Genomic DNA, 16,046 nt, shown 5'->3' with positions numbered 1-16,046 from the left:
TATGCTTATCATTATTGCATACCATAGGTCTTTGTGATTGTAGGGGCAGCGTAAATTTTTACCATTTACTTTTAGTGTGTCATGGTTTTTCTTTGCAGTGGCTGACTTGTTACTGATTTTGGCCAGCCTTTTAGACACTTCCATGCTTTGCAATATTCTCCTGATATATTATATTTTTCTTACTAAAAAAAGTAACCAAGTGGATTGTTTCTGACCTGAGTGTTTCAATGTGAGTCAAACACCATAGTTTCTGATTTGAAGCTCCATAAAATCCTATCCGGGCAATTGATGTTCCAACATTCATCACCTATTAAAACAAGCATATATCATACAGTGGTTTCAACAATAACCCAGAAAGGTGCATGTGAGGCCTTTATAAGAGTTCATTCTTATTTGATTAGAAACGAACATCACTGAGAAAAAAGATAAAGAGAATATGTAAAACTAAAAGCTCAAATAGAAGAGAGAAAAGCGTAGTGTACGCAACTCATTCTTTATGATCAAATATTTTTAAAAACTTAAGTGCACTAACTAAGATAATTTTGGATATGTGATCAATTGAGGGGGGAAACAATGCAAACTTCATACATATCAATAGCCCCCAATTGGAAAACATTGTTTAATTTAAAAAGAAACATTTAACATAATTAAATGCAATTCATCGAATTATAAAATTGAAGCATTTTACTAGAAGATGACCAAACATAGCTTTCTAAAGCAACAATATAAATGATGAAGGTAGGTCAAGATCCATCTACAAAAAGGTAATGATAGAAATCATGCATCCTTTCCTCAAATGAAGTCAATAAATAACCAGAAATAAATTCAAAGCCAAATCAATCGTGTGATAGTTTAACTTGAACATTTTTATCTATCCAAATGCAGCAAACAAGTTGCAGTTTGCACAATAGCAGTGGTAAACCCTGACTAAATTAGAGAAATCAGAAACAAATCTGTTAAAAATTATGCATGTTTTAAGATTACTTAAAAAGTTTACCTAGTTTCTTAGGTATACATGCAAGAATGATATCTCATGGCTCAATGGAAGAGAGAGATAATCAAGATCCACATCTTAAAAGAAACACAAGATTCTCCTGCAACTGCTAGATGGATTCTTTAATACTACTATAATAGCAAAAAGCCTTCTATTTGAGAGCTATAAAAAATGAACCCAGCAGTTTGTGACAAAATATGGCACTTATCAGGACTGTTGAGTTTTAATCATGCATAGGATCTTCCACACAAATTCAGTGTGAACATATTGGAAATGATTCAAGTTTTCTATTTTATGTTCCACTTTTAGTTAAAAAGGTAAAGTCTTTTATTTAGCTAATTAAGTCTTTTATTTAGCTAGATATACATTAATAACTTATCTTCCAATTCATCTCTTGTAAGAGATGAGGATCTTTTTGAAGATTAGATTTTAGCTAAATAGTATTAAGATAGGTGCAGGATAGAAGATTTAACATACAGTGATATACATGATAAATACCATGCAGATGTGGTGAACAATTTGTAGAGGTTTCCTTGTAATTTTTCAAAGGAATGAGAAGCTGATTTGAAGGTGTAAATTTTCTATCTATCTATTTCATGCTTCCCTAATTTTAACTGCTGTGTGATTGATGTAGTGTAAAGGAATAATTTTGGTTATCTAACATTAGGTCATGAATTTATTATGTCCTGGGTTTCAAAACCTTAACATATTCCTAATCACAATTGGGAAGCAATTTCATTTGAAGTTGATGGGCTGCCTATTCAGAATGTAAATATAAAATTTATTTGGTAGTTGAATAATTAGTCATATATCTTGACCAAGATGACTTCATTTCAAGCCGCTACAGATATAAGCCACCATATTTCAAGGACATTTTACATTCCAATATTATAGTACCATCACTTAGAAATTACTTGGAGCAGGCACAAAATACCATTCAGGCTTTATAGGAGAATTAAGAAATAAGAAATTGCGGCTAACAACAGGCAAACAAATATCACAGTGAACAAGCGTTTGAAGGAGATATGGCATACATGCATTGCAATATTATAACAAAATGGAAGAAATGAGAAGTTAGCTCTAAAATTCTATAACCTTATAATATTTTCAAAAGATTGGCCAAGTTGTGTAAGCTTAGTATACCACCTTATATTAAAAAGAGAACTAAATGATAATGATAATGTGGCTTTGGACTACAGCCCTTGGACACTAAAGGTATCTACATTCATTATCATAATATGCCATTCCACATTCTCAAAAAACTGATTACTCATTCATTTGTGTATAACTGTGCCAACTTGCTCATTGGTTTATCATAAGAAATGGGAAGTGCATCATCCAAGACAAGAAAAACATGGAAAAGATGCAAAAGCTAAATGCAGTATGTTAAGAGACAGAAAAATGGTGTGGATGAAGTAACACCCTTCACACCTAAATTGCATTTAAAATTTCCCATCTAGAATGGCCAACACCAAGTTGAAGAAACTGAAACACATCATAAATATAATGGATCGTGTTTACTGCAGTTGATCAATTCCATCCTTTTCAAACTTATTTATCTGTGCACACAACAATTACATGCACACTGAGATGGTTGGATGTGAATTAATGCAAATCAAGAGCTTATAAGATTAGAATCTTTCCTTGCTATTCACTCGCAGGATGTTCTCACCAAAACCAACTTCTACACAAAAGTAAGCACATTCTCATTCAAATATGTAATATTGCTACATAATCCAGTAAATAGGTTCCTCTTGAAGTCGAAATTGAACACAGCATCCACATGGTCCACATGTGCTTCATACTCCAAAGAATGCAACGGTGACCTTAAAATCTTCAAAAATACTATCTTCTCAATATATACGTGTGCCACCTTGATATATGCTGTTTAAATGTACAAGCTCTAACCCAAGCCAATGTTGATGAAGTTATCCCTATAGCAAGCCTATAAATGCAATCATATGTTCCTTCTGAATTCATTCATGATCCTACAATGCTGAAGTTTCTTTAATTAGAAAACCAACATTGAACTATTTTCAGTTCCAAGGGTGGGGGTTTTCTCATATTCCATCTCTACATCATTATCTTCTGATATTTTTTCTGGTCTATCTAAGAAAACCTTTTCTATTTGTTCCAAAGAAAAATTAGTTGTTTCCATGAAAATTCCACCAATCCTATGTTTATTTGCCTTTGAGATACAAAAATAGTAATAATGCCCTTGTATACTCTTTTATTAAGCTTATCCATATAATTTTGCAACCCATCCCCAGCATTAGCATCATACTCCTAGCATAAAAAAAATATCTTATCTCAATGAATCACACCTCATAGGTAAATAAATTCGAGTTTCAAGAAAACAAGCCTTTGATGGACCCTATTCCCTCCAATAACTCTGAAAGTGAAAATTATAAACTTTGCCATGTTCCACAGAGTTTCAAAATGAGATCAGGGAATGCAGGGATGGGTTTCAAGGATAGGGACACTATGGACAAAAATTGAGGTTATGAGAAGATGGTAGGGGGGACGATGACTAGAGTTGTAGTACCACTTCAATTGATTGATAGAATTAAAGTCCCACAGGTGATGTTGATGGAGTATGCTGAAGCAATGGAGGAAGAGAGAAGAAAAAGAAAATGCCTTATAAGAGGAAATCAGCAGTTAAGTGAAAATGCCTTATAAGAGGAAATCAGCAGTTAAGTGTTCAAGCTAGAGGAGGTGCTAGAGGTTGCCCTACTGGAGGAGATAGGAGGAAAGATGTTCGAGCAAGAGGTTTGACAGTATACATTCTAGTTGGAAGAGTGTAAGAAGATGAGAAAGTATGTGTTGGAGCTTGCCTTGCATGAGGAGATAGCAGGAAAGGCATTCAAGCCAGAGGAGCACGCAAGAGGTTAGAAGGTGGACACTCCAATCGGAAGAGTGTAGAAGGATGATGGAAGCAAGAAGATGTGAATTGGTTGCCCTATAGGAGGAGAAGGATGTAGTGGTTTGCCTGAAAAATAAATTGTATGGGATGTGGGTCTCGTGAACAAACCCTCAAAATATAAGGATGCAAGCCCCAATAGAAACCCCACTAAGTTATCTAATAATAGTATATTATTTATATATTATGTAATATGTACATTTATTTATATATTATTAGATAATTTAATTGGGGTTCTATTGGGGCTTGCACACTTGAATTGTGAGGGTTTGTTCATGAGATCCACATCCCATGCAATTTATTTTGCAAGAATACTACTTCATCCAACGCTCTACCAATGGGGAAGACTGCAGTAGTTATTTTTCAATTCTCTCTTGTAGGGCAAACCACTAGCAATCTCCCCCATTGGTATAGAGTTAGATGAAGAAGTATTCCTGCAAAAAGAATCGAATGAGATGTGGGTCTTGTGAACAAACCCTCACAATTCAAGGGCAAGGACCTTAATAGAACCCCCACTAAAAGATCTAATAATACATGTGTATATAAATAACATTAAATATGTATGTATACATATATTCTTAATATTATGTATATGTGCATGTATATGCATTTATATATATGACATTATTGATTTATATGTATACATATATGCATATACCTATATATTTAATATTAGTGATGTATAGTCTTGATCAAGGTCTAGAGGGAGAATGATTACGCAAGCTAGCATCGAATATACTCCTATGTGTATAAGTTGGGGATTGGGGGTACCTTGGTATAATTTTGGCCAGCCTTCTTAATACCTCTTATGACAGCTCTAGGACATGCATATTTAATGTATATTGGGAGTTGGCCTAGCTAAAAGTGGCAAGAGGGTTGATTTATTATGGTTTCATATGTGATAAGGTCCTCTTTATGATATGGAATTCATGGTTGTGTGCTGGATGCAAGATATCTCCAAATCCAAGGTGTCCACTAAATGAGAAGGATTCTTTTATACATTGGTGCTCATAGGGTGCATAAGTCAATTCCCATAGCATCTTCCTCCAACTGTGGAAATGGGAAAAGGAGGCAACGTGAATGTGGGGTGACTAGAAATGCAATGAAGGAACCAAATAGATGTGAGATGACTGATGCAATCAAGGTGGTGGAAGATTTCATTGCTTACAAGGAGGAGATCTCCAACACTAATTTATGCTTATGGGTGATGCATATTTGGGACCTTACTAAAGAGATGGAAGGCACCCCATGTGTAGTTATCCCCAAGGCCACGACAAGGAACCTACTCAACCCTAGACAATCACTTGGCAAAAGAAATATTTTTGACATCGCATAGTAGCTGAGTTGTGTTCCATTGCTTTTTCTAGCAACAAGGACATTTTTTCTATGAGGCTATTGACAACGTGGTTGACCAAGAAAAGACATTCTTCACCTACTATCTAGAGCACTTTCTATCATCAAAGTAAGCCTAGCTAGAATCAATTGCAGGGATTGACAAACTAAAAAAGTAATGACCTTAAATTTGCCTTTGGATGTTCCTGTGGATAAGATTGTCTATTGTGAAGAAACTATTGAGGAACTAGTTGCAATGCCACTCAAGCCTAAGTATTTGAAATGTGTTAAAAGAAAGAAGGCACATAGGGATTTAGTGGGGCCCATGTAATTTGCCCTATCCCCAACTTTTGCTACTTCTTTTGGTTCAACTATTGATAACTCCCAAGCAAGCAATGTCAATTTGCCCCGGCCTTCATATGGTAAAGCTAAATTAAACACGAAAACCATGATAGTAAGTAAATAAATGATTCTAGTTGGATGATTTAATCTAGATGGATAAGTCTATGCATCTAGAGAGAAAAATTGTTATCAAAATCCCATGCTTTGATGCTATTTTGTGACTCCTTGATGCCTAACCCAAGTTTAGTAACCAAAAAAAATATGTTACTCATATATAATAATTAAATCAATTTTATTTTTTTGCTAAATCAATCTAGGATAGGCTCCCAAAAGCCGCAAAAAAAAGTGTCAATTCCTATATTTTCTCTCTCACACCAAATCCTCATTATATATGACCAAATCTTCATTCCTTGGAGAACTAATGATGAAGCTCAAGAAAATCTAACACAAATCAAAACTGTAATCATAAGATAGAAAATATTTGGTCAGCGTGGAGACTCCCCTAACATCCTTGGGACTGTTGATAGACATCCAAGCATCCCCTATCTATCCTAGATTCCTACGGATGTCAAGGAGTTCCTCCAACATCCCCTACAAAGGGGAATGCACCTAGGATGTTCCCTACATTTCCAAGGATATTTTCAAGACATACCCACTTGCAAGCAATGGTGGGAGTTAGTGAAGTATGTTTCATGTTAAATTTCAAATATGCCAAGTAACTTTACCCACTTGCACAGAATGTACCCTGGGAAAACCTTCCTCTTGAAGGTGAAAAACCTAGCAATGAAGTATGTCTTTATTATCTCAAATATGCAAAGTAACTTTATAAAGAATTGCTTCACACTTTGAAGCTATATAATGGTGTAGATTCACCCTAGACTGTTGTAGGAATGTGAACTGTTTTATGATGATCTATATTCAATCTGCCTATTGTATGAATGATTCGATGCAATTGGAGGGAGGAAGTCGGATTATATGTATGCATCCAACCAAACCTCCATCCAAGAGTCAGCTTCTTTATTAAAACAACATGTCTCTTCATTAAGAATCGGTTATATTGTGATCAACACGTCTCAAGGGTGGTGGGTTAATCTATTGTTTAATTTACAAATACAAAGTCGGCACATTACATTATAAGAAAATCGTAACTGTCTCTATTATAAAATTGGTATATGAAATTGTCTAAGGCCGATAGGCCAACTAGACAATTTAAGTTATTTATGTCGGCCTTGAAGGAGCCTGACCATAGCTATAATATTATCAACACTCCCTCTTTGCTAGGGAGGAATCCTTCACGATCTCTGTAGTAATATCCACCATGGCCACCCCCAAAGGGTGGGTCCGTCATGACTACTCCCATGAATGGAAATGTAAATGAACACAAGTGCTCATCACGGAATCACTCAACCTGACGTCATCATCTGACATGACGTTCACCATGGCTACTCCCAGAGGATGAATAAACACAAGTGCTAAGTCATGGAGTCTCTCACAAGACATCCACCATGGCTACTCCAAAAGGGTGGAACAAGGGCTTTCACCTCAAACTTCTCTCTCACAGAGAAGAATACATTAACAAGGGCTTGCACCTCAAACTTCTCTCACAAAGAAGAATGCATTAACAAGGGCTTGCACCTCAAACTTCTCTCACAGAGAAGAATGCATTAAAGTACATTTCAAGAAATCACTAATGCTGAGACTCCCTCTCAACAAGGGCTTCATTCTCCACAACTCCAAGCTTGTCTCAAAAATGCACAAACTTCACTTTGGTAAGAGGCTTGGGGAGAATGTCAGTCGTCTTCTCCTCAGTACAAATATATCTCAACTAAACAGCATTCCTTTGTACCATATCTCCGATGTAGTGGTACTGGATCTCAACATGTTTTGTTCTGTCAAGGAACACTGGATTAACCGATAGCTTCACATAGCTTTGGTTATCACAATGAATAATAGTAGGCTCCAATGATTGTCCAAACAATCCTGCAAGGAGCTTCCGAAGCCACACTGCTTTGCGAGTTGCCACACATGCTGCAATGTATTATGCCTCTGTGGTGCTCAATGCCACTGAAGACTGCTTCCTGCTACACCAAGAAATCATAGCAAATCCCAAACTGAAGCAACAACCTATTGACGTGTATTTTGTACACTATCAAACACAGAATAAAATACCCACGGGTACCTTATCCTCTCTTGAATAAAGCCTCTGATTGCTGAAGATGTCGCGAAAAAGGATCAATCAGGATGACTCCAAGGTTCTTTGATGTAGGGTCTCTACATGTGGATAAGCACCAGTGGTCGTTGTGAATGCTATTTCATCAAGGGGCCTTACGTATCCGAATTGCAGGAACAGAAATTTCCTAAACTAACAAGTTCTCAAAAAGATCAAAAGATAGGGTTTGCAAGAGATGAATTCTAACCTAATCCTAAGAATGACTCAATGTAGGCTAGACTTGGTAAGATTCTACCAATTTTAGTATTGCCAAGGAATAACAACTCTACTGAAATTGATGCAATCTTCTAAGGTGACTAATGATTTTTCAATTCATCAAGAATCATAGGCACTACCATGAAGGTACATATCAATAGTTCAATAATGATTGAAGGTTTAAGCAATCCAAATATCTCCAGTTGACCACACAAGGCGTTCTTACAATCAGTAAGAAGCTAGTGGTTTGGAACGTGAATCTCACCAAAGATCAAGCCCAACACTTAGTCCTTCAAACTTAAATACTATTTCGATTGAGAATGATTCAAGAAAGTAAACAACCATGAAGATAGCCACAAGAATTGCAATAAAACACCATAACTTCAATATTTTATTGATCTCAAAGCCAAAATAGACAACAATTGCTTGAAATTCCTTCTTCAATGCTCAATCTTGCTACAAAATAACTCTCTTCTCTCTAAAATCTGATTTATAATCTCTCATCTAATATCTAATATCTCATTTCTAATTTCTAATGACAAAATGAAAATGAGTGAGGGTATATATAGCATCCTCAATTACAATGAATGGCCCAGATCAAAAGAAGATCAACAGCTAAGATTCTGACACCTAAACCCTAATTAGGGTTTATTACAAAAAGTTCCCTTTTTAGTTGAACAATATTAAATGCATAGCCAAATATTTAATTGGCACAAAAATCTAGGAAACATAGACCAATGATAATTAAGGTGCCACATCATCTACAACAACCTCTCTTCTAGAACCTTATTCCCTTTCCAATGCTCTTTCTTAGCATATGCAATGAATCTGGACATAATTCCTTCAATCTCAGCAATAGGAATCTCGAGAAGATTCCTCATTCGTTCCTCCAAGTGGATAACCTGATCAAAGGCCTTGAGAAGAGCCGCATCCCATCCAGGTTCGAGTTCTTTGATCTTCTCAATCAAGAGCATAATAGCGAACATTTGATCCCGTTGCCCATCTATGATAACATTCTCATCCTTGCAAAAGATGACCTTGACCCTTTCTTCCAACTCTTGAAGGTCCACATCCGTCTCAACTTCAATCCCCCTGCCAAGAATGGTACATAACACCTCAAACACCTTGTCCTGAATTGGATGGATGACTCCTTCAACTTGATTGCATTTGGTGCTGATGTCTTCGAAAAGAACCTCCTTCATCTGGAGTAGAGTTGACCACTGGAGTAAACTATGAGCTCCTCCATCCATTATCTTTTCTTGTGCTAGGATCTTCCTTGGTGTTTGCCTGATTACTTGTAGAACAGGAATGATAACATCTCTAGTGTGAGCGAAAGCAGCTACTGTTATCATCAGGTTGTGGACGATCTCAAGGACCTGGATAGCTCGGTGGATTGTCTACATCAATCTTGTTGCAAATTCAACGGCAACTGTGTGGGATTTGTCAATCCAAGAGCTCATAAGCTGAACCAAGCTCTTGACTCTCTCTGCCTCGCCAACTGATTCAAGGGGAAGTGCTTGCACAAGAGACACTGCTGGATCATGACGTCCCAAGGGCTGATTGAGATGGCTAAAGTAGCCTCTCCAAGCACCGACCTCTCTTTCAAGCTTTCTATTCTTTTCCATTTCTTCCCTAAGCTTGTCTTTAAGTGCCTCAAATGAATCGGTTGCCTCATCCAGTGCCTACTCAGCGGTGAGTGGACCAAGTTCAAATGTTTCTACATCATACTCCTCTGCAAGGATTTCACCTTCATACTTGTCCACTGCTGGTGTAGCTATCTGTAACTTCCTGGACCCTGTCTCATCTCTGATCATCTTGGACATCTTGGTGGCCTTCTTCCTCTCCGTTACTTCCTGAGAATTCCCTACAAGGCTCTCTAAGTCAATCACATTATCTTCATCCTCAATCACAATCACCCTTGTCAATCTCTCCTTCAATCAATCTGGAATGGCGGATCTTGTCTCTCTGACTTGTATTACTTTAGGCAATGGTTCTTCTTCTCGGAGAGGAGATGTCACTTCCTCATCATTCTTGTCTTCATGTAGCTCATTGACTTGGGGAGATCGACTTGATGAATGTTGAGGTGCCTTCCCTCTTTCAGGTCTATCATTCTGTACTATTGACTCCATAGATTCATCTACCTCAGGCATCGTCATCTCTTGTCCTTCAACTTGACTTGTCCTTTTCTCATGTCGAGATGATGTACCTAATGAGCGATCTCGATTAGCCTCTTGCTTCTTCTTAGAGGGTTCCCTTTTCTCAGGTCTTTCTTTCCTCTTTGCGCCTCTAGGATGAGAACTGTCTTCACTTGCGCTCGCTCCTCCTTCTTCTGGTCTTTCCTCCAAAGTAAAAGTCATTGGTACGTTCTGTTCTCTTAACTTTTGATGTTGTACATCCACCCATCTGCGAGTACATGACAAAACTGGGGCCATCAAAACTCTCAAGTCTGAAATCTCAGGCTCGTTCCAATCTATCTTCACTGCCTTGTCCTCTTTGTCATATGATGACTGGAGATGTCTGCCACTATCCTGAGCTTGATCGGCCACTCTGTAAACTTTACTTTTTCTGATGAAATCTAAAGGCAATCTGGAATGCATCTTTCTTTTCACTTCTAAATCACTTGAGAGATTCATCCAAAAGTCTTCTACCTGAAATTCGTGCTTGTACTTCCTACCATATGTTTCTTCTATATACCCATAAGGATCAAAATTCTCCCTTAAGGCAAAGAATGCGAATGAATATGAGGCCAACTCCCTCTCTGCATCATCCAAGGCTAGAGCATTAGGACATACCTCAACTGAATTCCCCAATATGATGGGCACGGGAGCTCCATTTCTCTGCCTATGTCTGAATGCCCTCGCATATTCTGCCAACTGCCTAGCCACCTCAAGTAGCACTATCTTGTCTGTTGGACACCTCGGCAACATGTACGGCGGTGAAGGACATCCATGGACTCTGATATATGTAAACTTTTGAAACTGGATGAACCAAGCACCGTACCTCTTTATAAGTTCTTGTGCATCTTGAGATAGTCGATTGTGAATCCTGCCTTGCAATATCCTAGTGATGTTCATCGTGAAGGTATCATTGACTAACTTGTAGTCACTTCCTGGTGGATGATGCAAATGAACATAAGAATCACAAACTCTGACTTCCCCGGGTCCTCTTCCGATCACTCCTCTGTGAGGTAGTCCTGCATATTCGAAACTCCTGATCAAGGCATCTATGACGTATGAGCTCATGTGAAATGACTTGGTAGGCTTTAGTCTTCTCAACTGCACGTCCAAGCAATGGCTAATAATTCTAGCCCAATGAATCGTTCCTTTTCCTTGAACTATCACTTGGATGAAGTAGAACATCCACTTCTCAAAATAGAAGGCTTGAGGTGCCCCTGTAACTCGATTGAGCAAAGTTATCAAATCTCTGTACTCCTCCTGGAAGTCGATCCTATGTGGTGCATTGGGAATCTTGCTCAGGCGAGGACGACTCTTGAGTAACCAACTCTTATTGATGATGTTCAAGCAAGAGTCTGGATCATCTTCATACATGGACCTGGCTCCTTCTAAGCTCTTGTAAATCATATCTTTATGCTCTGGAAGATGGAGAGCCTCACTTATAGCCTCCTCTGAAAGGTAAGCCAAAGTGTTCCCTTCCTTGGACACGATCGATCTTGATTGTGGGTCATAATGGCGAGCACACTCGATCATCAACTCATGGCACTGGACTGCTGGAGGGAAACCAGCCGCCTTGATGATGCCACTTTCAATTATTCTCTTTGCGACAGGTGATGGCTTTCCAATGTAAGGGACCTCTCGAAACTTCTTCACACTGAAGTTTCCCAAGTTGGTATCTCCAATGTTGCTCCACTTTGACACGATCTTGGTCTCCAATTCTTCATTCCTCTGATCTTCCTTCATGAGGGTTGGTCGACTATTGGATGCTCCTGCCTTTGGGGTCGCCATCTTGATACCTACACAACATTTCATAATGAGTAATATATTTTGCAACTTAGAAATATAGAGTAGAAAGGAAGATTTAAGATTTTAATTAGGAAACTTCATGATAAATCTTTGAGTTATCATTTCCTAATTAACTACGCAACTTTCAAAAACTTGAAGTTCAAAATTCAAAATTTCAACATTGGGATTAGGATGATCTTGCCATACCTCCACTTGAGAATTAATTCTAAAAAATGATGCAAAAATAAGGAGAATTCGCTAGGCAAAATGTAGATTGAAGTCCTTCCTTTAGCAAAATGTGCCTCCTTTAATCTTCCCAAGCATCAACTCCACCACCTTAAGCCTTTAACACTTAGGATAATTCGCTCCAACTAGACCAGATTTCGCACCTCCTTCCTTGCTCCTCAAATCGCACTTGAAATAATGAATGAATGATGATTAAAATTATTCAAAATACCCCCCATTATATAGGGCGCTCACCATTTCATCTCCCCATAGGCCGACTTGGCAAAATAGGCCAAAAATAAATAAATTTGAAAAAAAAAACAAGAGGCCGACCTAATAAAATGGATAAAAATAATACTTCAAGCGCTCTTTTTTCAATTTTAATTTAATAAAAATTAATTTTAAATGCCTTTATAATTAAAATTTCGATTTTCTAAGGCTCAAAATTAATTTATTAAATGCCATGCGCCTTTATTAAATGCCAATTTAATTTAAATTTTTCAAATATTTCGAAGTTAATGATTTTGGCATTTCATGCGATTTGGAGGATGTCAACGTTGGGATATGGCAAAAATAAAGAAAGCACATGTTAAGCGCTCTGGTCCCTTGGAGAGGGACAGGAGCACTTTTTCATTTTTAGGCTAGGATTCTCAATTTTTGAAGTCAAACCTTCGTTCACCATGCTTTAGAAGTTCTTTCCTATCTCACACAACTTTGCCTTAGCATAATCTCGGAGGGAATTAGTTGTTTTCATAAAAAGTGCTCTGGTCCTTCAGTGAGGGACGGGAGCACTTTTGAGTCCATTGCATGAATTCTTGATCACATTAATCTTCAATTTACCCTCAAGGCGTACAAAATCATATTTCACTCCATCTTGAGCCTTGGTAATAAAAATATCCTTTCAAAATGCAAGGTAAATGGTCATGTTTGAAAAAAGCGCTCTGGTCCCTTGGTGAGGGACAGGAGCACTTTTGCAAGTTGTCGTCAAAATTTGTAACTCTCGTCTCAATTCCACTTCAAGGCATTTTAAACACTTTTTCAAACTTGCGCCTTGGCCTCAATTTGTCCAAAATTGGCGAGAAAGGCGAGATAACATGTTAAGTGTTCTGGTCCTTCAGTGAGGGACGGGAGCACTTCACCTTGGTCCCTTGGTGAGGGATGGGAGCACTTTTTGCATCTTGGTGTATTTCTTTGTTCTTTTAAGAGTTCAATCGCGTCCAAGGCATAAAACATCCTTCGTCCTTCCCATCCAAGTCAAGTTTTGCCATAAAATACCAAACAAAGAAGAGAAACTTGAAAAAGTGGCATGGTCCTTCAGTGAGGGGCGGGAGCACTTTTTGTCATTTGGGTTGATTTACTCCTTTGTGAACCACTTAAATTATATTCAATGGACAAAACATGCCTCCCTTAACCTCTTCAAATCATAAAATCACCTTAACCTTGCAAAGATATTGCGAATTTGAAATTCAGTGCTCTAGTCCTTCAGTGAGGGACGGGAGCACTTTTTGCCCTCTAAGCCAAATTGTCTCACTTTTCACTTCAAAATTCCTTTGCTAGAGAAGATTTCATCTTACTTCACGCTATGAATAAAAATTAATGTCCAAAAGAGGTCTAAAATTGTGCATATAAAGAAAAGTGCTCTGGTCCTTCAGTGAGGGACAGGAGCACTTTTACCTTCTAGGCAAAAACTTCATCATTTCATTGTTTTCAATCAAGTCTGGATGCTCTATCATGTTCGTTTCGTCCTTCACCATGCCTTTGATGTCTCAATTTAACCAAACAAGGCTAGGAATGGCTCAAATAAGCCATTTCGCCTTTGTCCTTCAGTGAGGGACGGGAGCACTTTGCCTTGGTCCCTTGGAGAGGGACGGGAGCACTTTTTCCTTCAACCTTCAAAATTCACCATTTTTGTGCCTTCAAAATATTCAAAAGTATCAAGTCATGTCCAATTATCATTCCGGAAGACCCTGCACAAAACAAAATAGAAAAGTCAGTGACAAATATGCATAAAATAATATTTGTGCTCTGGTCCCTTGGTGAGGGACGGGAGCACTTTCGTCCTTTCTGGCTAAAATATTCAAAATTTAGGTCTCCAATCATTTCACAAGGCAAAGTTAGGTCATCTTCAAGGCCCGGAATTAATTAGCAAGCTCTCGCAAAACAAGAAATTGCACTTAGAATGAAATTCGCCCTGGGCCTCCAGTGAAGGACAGGAGCACTTTTGTTGTTTCAGGCATCATCTTGCCTCCGAAATTTGATCAAAATTTACCTAGGCAAGAATATACAATTTCATCTTCAAAATGCTAACACTTAGACAAAATTTGATTTTTCCCTCAAAAAACCTTGACTAGACCTAACCTGGGACCTATTTGACTTCCCGACATACTCACCTTATCAACTCAATCTCAATTCTCGGGAGGACGCTTAATAACTTTCAAAATTTGACTAGACTCAGCTTGAAAAATATCCAAAAGAAACCCCTAAGGCTTAGCCCTAGCCCAGACAACTCACTCACTCACTCAAAACCCTAAAAATAGAGAGAAGAATAGGCAAAACAAAAGCAAAAAGAGGGGGTCCCCATTTTAATGGGGCGATGTGTGAAATGGTCACAACACAACCAAAGGTGCTCTTCTGATCAATAACATTCCTTGCCCAATCACAATCAAAATAGCCTTCTAGATTCAAGTCCATACTGGAAGAATATTTCAAGCCATATCGAACTGTGCCACACAAGTATCTCAAGATATGCTTGGCTGCAACTAGATGTATCTGCCTTGGTTCACACATGAACTAACTAAGTGCACTCACTGCATAGCAAATATTTGGTCTAGTGTTAACTCGATACATCAAGGATCCAATCAACTGTCTATACATAGTAGGATCCACAAGATCAGAACTAGCTGCAGATTCCCTCAATTTCTTCAAGTTAGTTTCTATCGGTGTAGACATAGACTTGCAATCTAACATTCCAAATCTCTTCAAGATGTCAATGGTGTATTTTCCTTGACTCAAGATAATCTAATTAGGCCATTGCCATACTTCCAAACCTAGAAAGAAATGCATGAGTCCTAGGTCCATCTCAAATTTTGAAGTCAACTCCTTGCATCTAAGGATGAGATGATCTTTCCCGGTAACAAATAAGTCATCAACATATAGCACCAAGATTAGAATTTCACCATTGAATACCTTGAAGTAAAGATTTGGAGCAGCATCATTCTTGCAGAAACCCAAACCCACCAAGTATTTGTCAATTCTTTCATACCATGCACGAGGAACCTGCTTAAGGCCATATAAAACTTTCTTCAATTTGCATACATGACTCTTTCCCATGAATCACGAAACCCTCTGGTTGCTCAATGTAGACCTCTTCCTCAATCATACTATTGAGAAAAGTTGTCTTCACATCCGTTTGGTGTAGCTTCCATCCCTTAGTTACTGCAATGGCAATGATAATCCTGATGGAAGTATAGCGAGCAACTGGAGCAAATGTTTCTTCATAGTCTATTCCTTCTTTCTGAGAGAAACCACGAACCACAAATCTAGCCTTGTATTTCTCAATGCTTCCATCAGCTGCATGCTTAATCTTGTATAGCCACTTGGAAGATACAACTGACTTCCCCTTAGGTCTAGGAACAATATCCCAAACATCATTCTTGATAATGGATTGATACTCTTCATCCATAGCATCTTTCCATACTCGTTGTTTTGAGGCTTCCTCAACACTGGAAGGTTCAGCCCCAATAAGATTACACATCAATGCGACATAGCTAGAGAATCTTTGTGGTCTTTTACTTTCTCTGAATGTGCCTCGAGGAGCCACAAACTTTTGTGCCTCCTGCATAGTGTTTC

At 38.1% G+C, this 16,046-nt stretch overlaps 1 protein-coding gene across 2 annotated transcripts in view; it reads right to left on the bottom strand.

Moving 5' to 3' along the window:
* Positions 1-16,046, bottom strand: part of LOC131048564 (WD repeat-containing protein GTS1) — a 143,278-nt gene that overhangs the window by 57,556 nt on the left and 69,676 nt on the right. For both annotated transcript variants that reach the window (XR_009106464.2, XM_057982561.2), the window contains exon 6: positions 216-307. Coding sequence is in view for 1 of the 2 variants with exons in the window: in XM_057982561.2 (XP_057838544.2) it covers positions 216-307 (92 nt within the window). In the remaining variant the exon portion in view is untranslated. The remainder of the gene's footprint in view (positions 1-215; positions 308-16,046) is intronic.

This window comes from Cryptomeria japonica, chromosome 3 (genome assembly GCF_030272615.1).
Source record: "Cryptomeria japonica chromosome 3, Sugi_1.0, whole genome shotgun sequence".
Taxonomy (NCBI): domain Eukaryota; kingdom Viridiplantae; phylum Streptophyta; class Pinopsida; order Cupressales; family Cupressaceae; genus Cryptomeria; species Cryptomeria japonica.
Note: the sequence above shows the minus strand (reverse complement) of the source record. Positions and strands in the feature narration are given on the sequence as shown.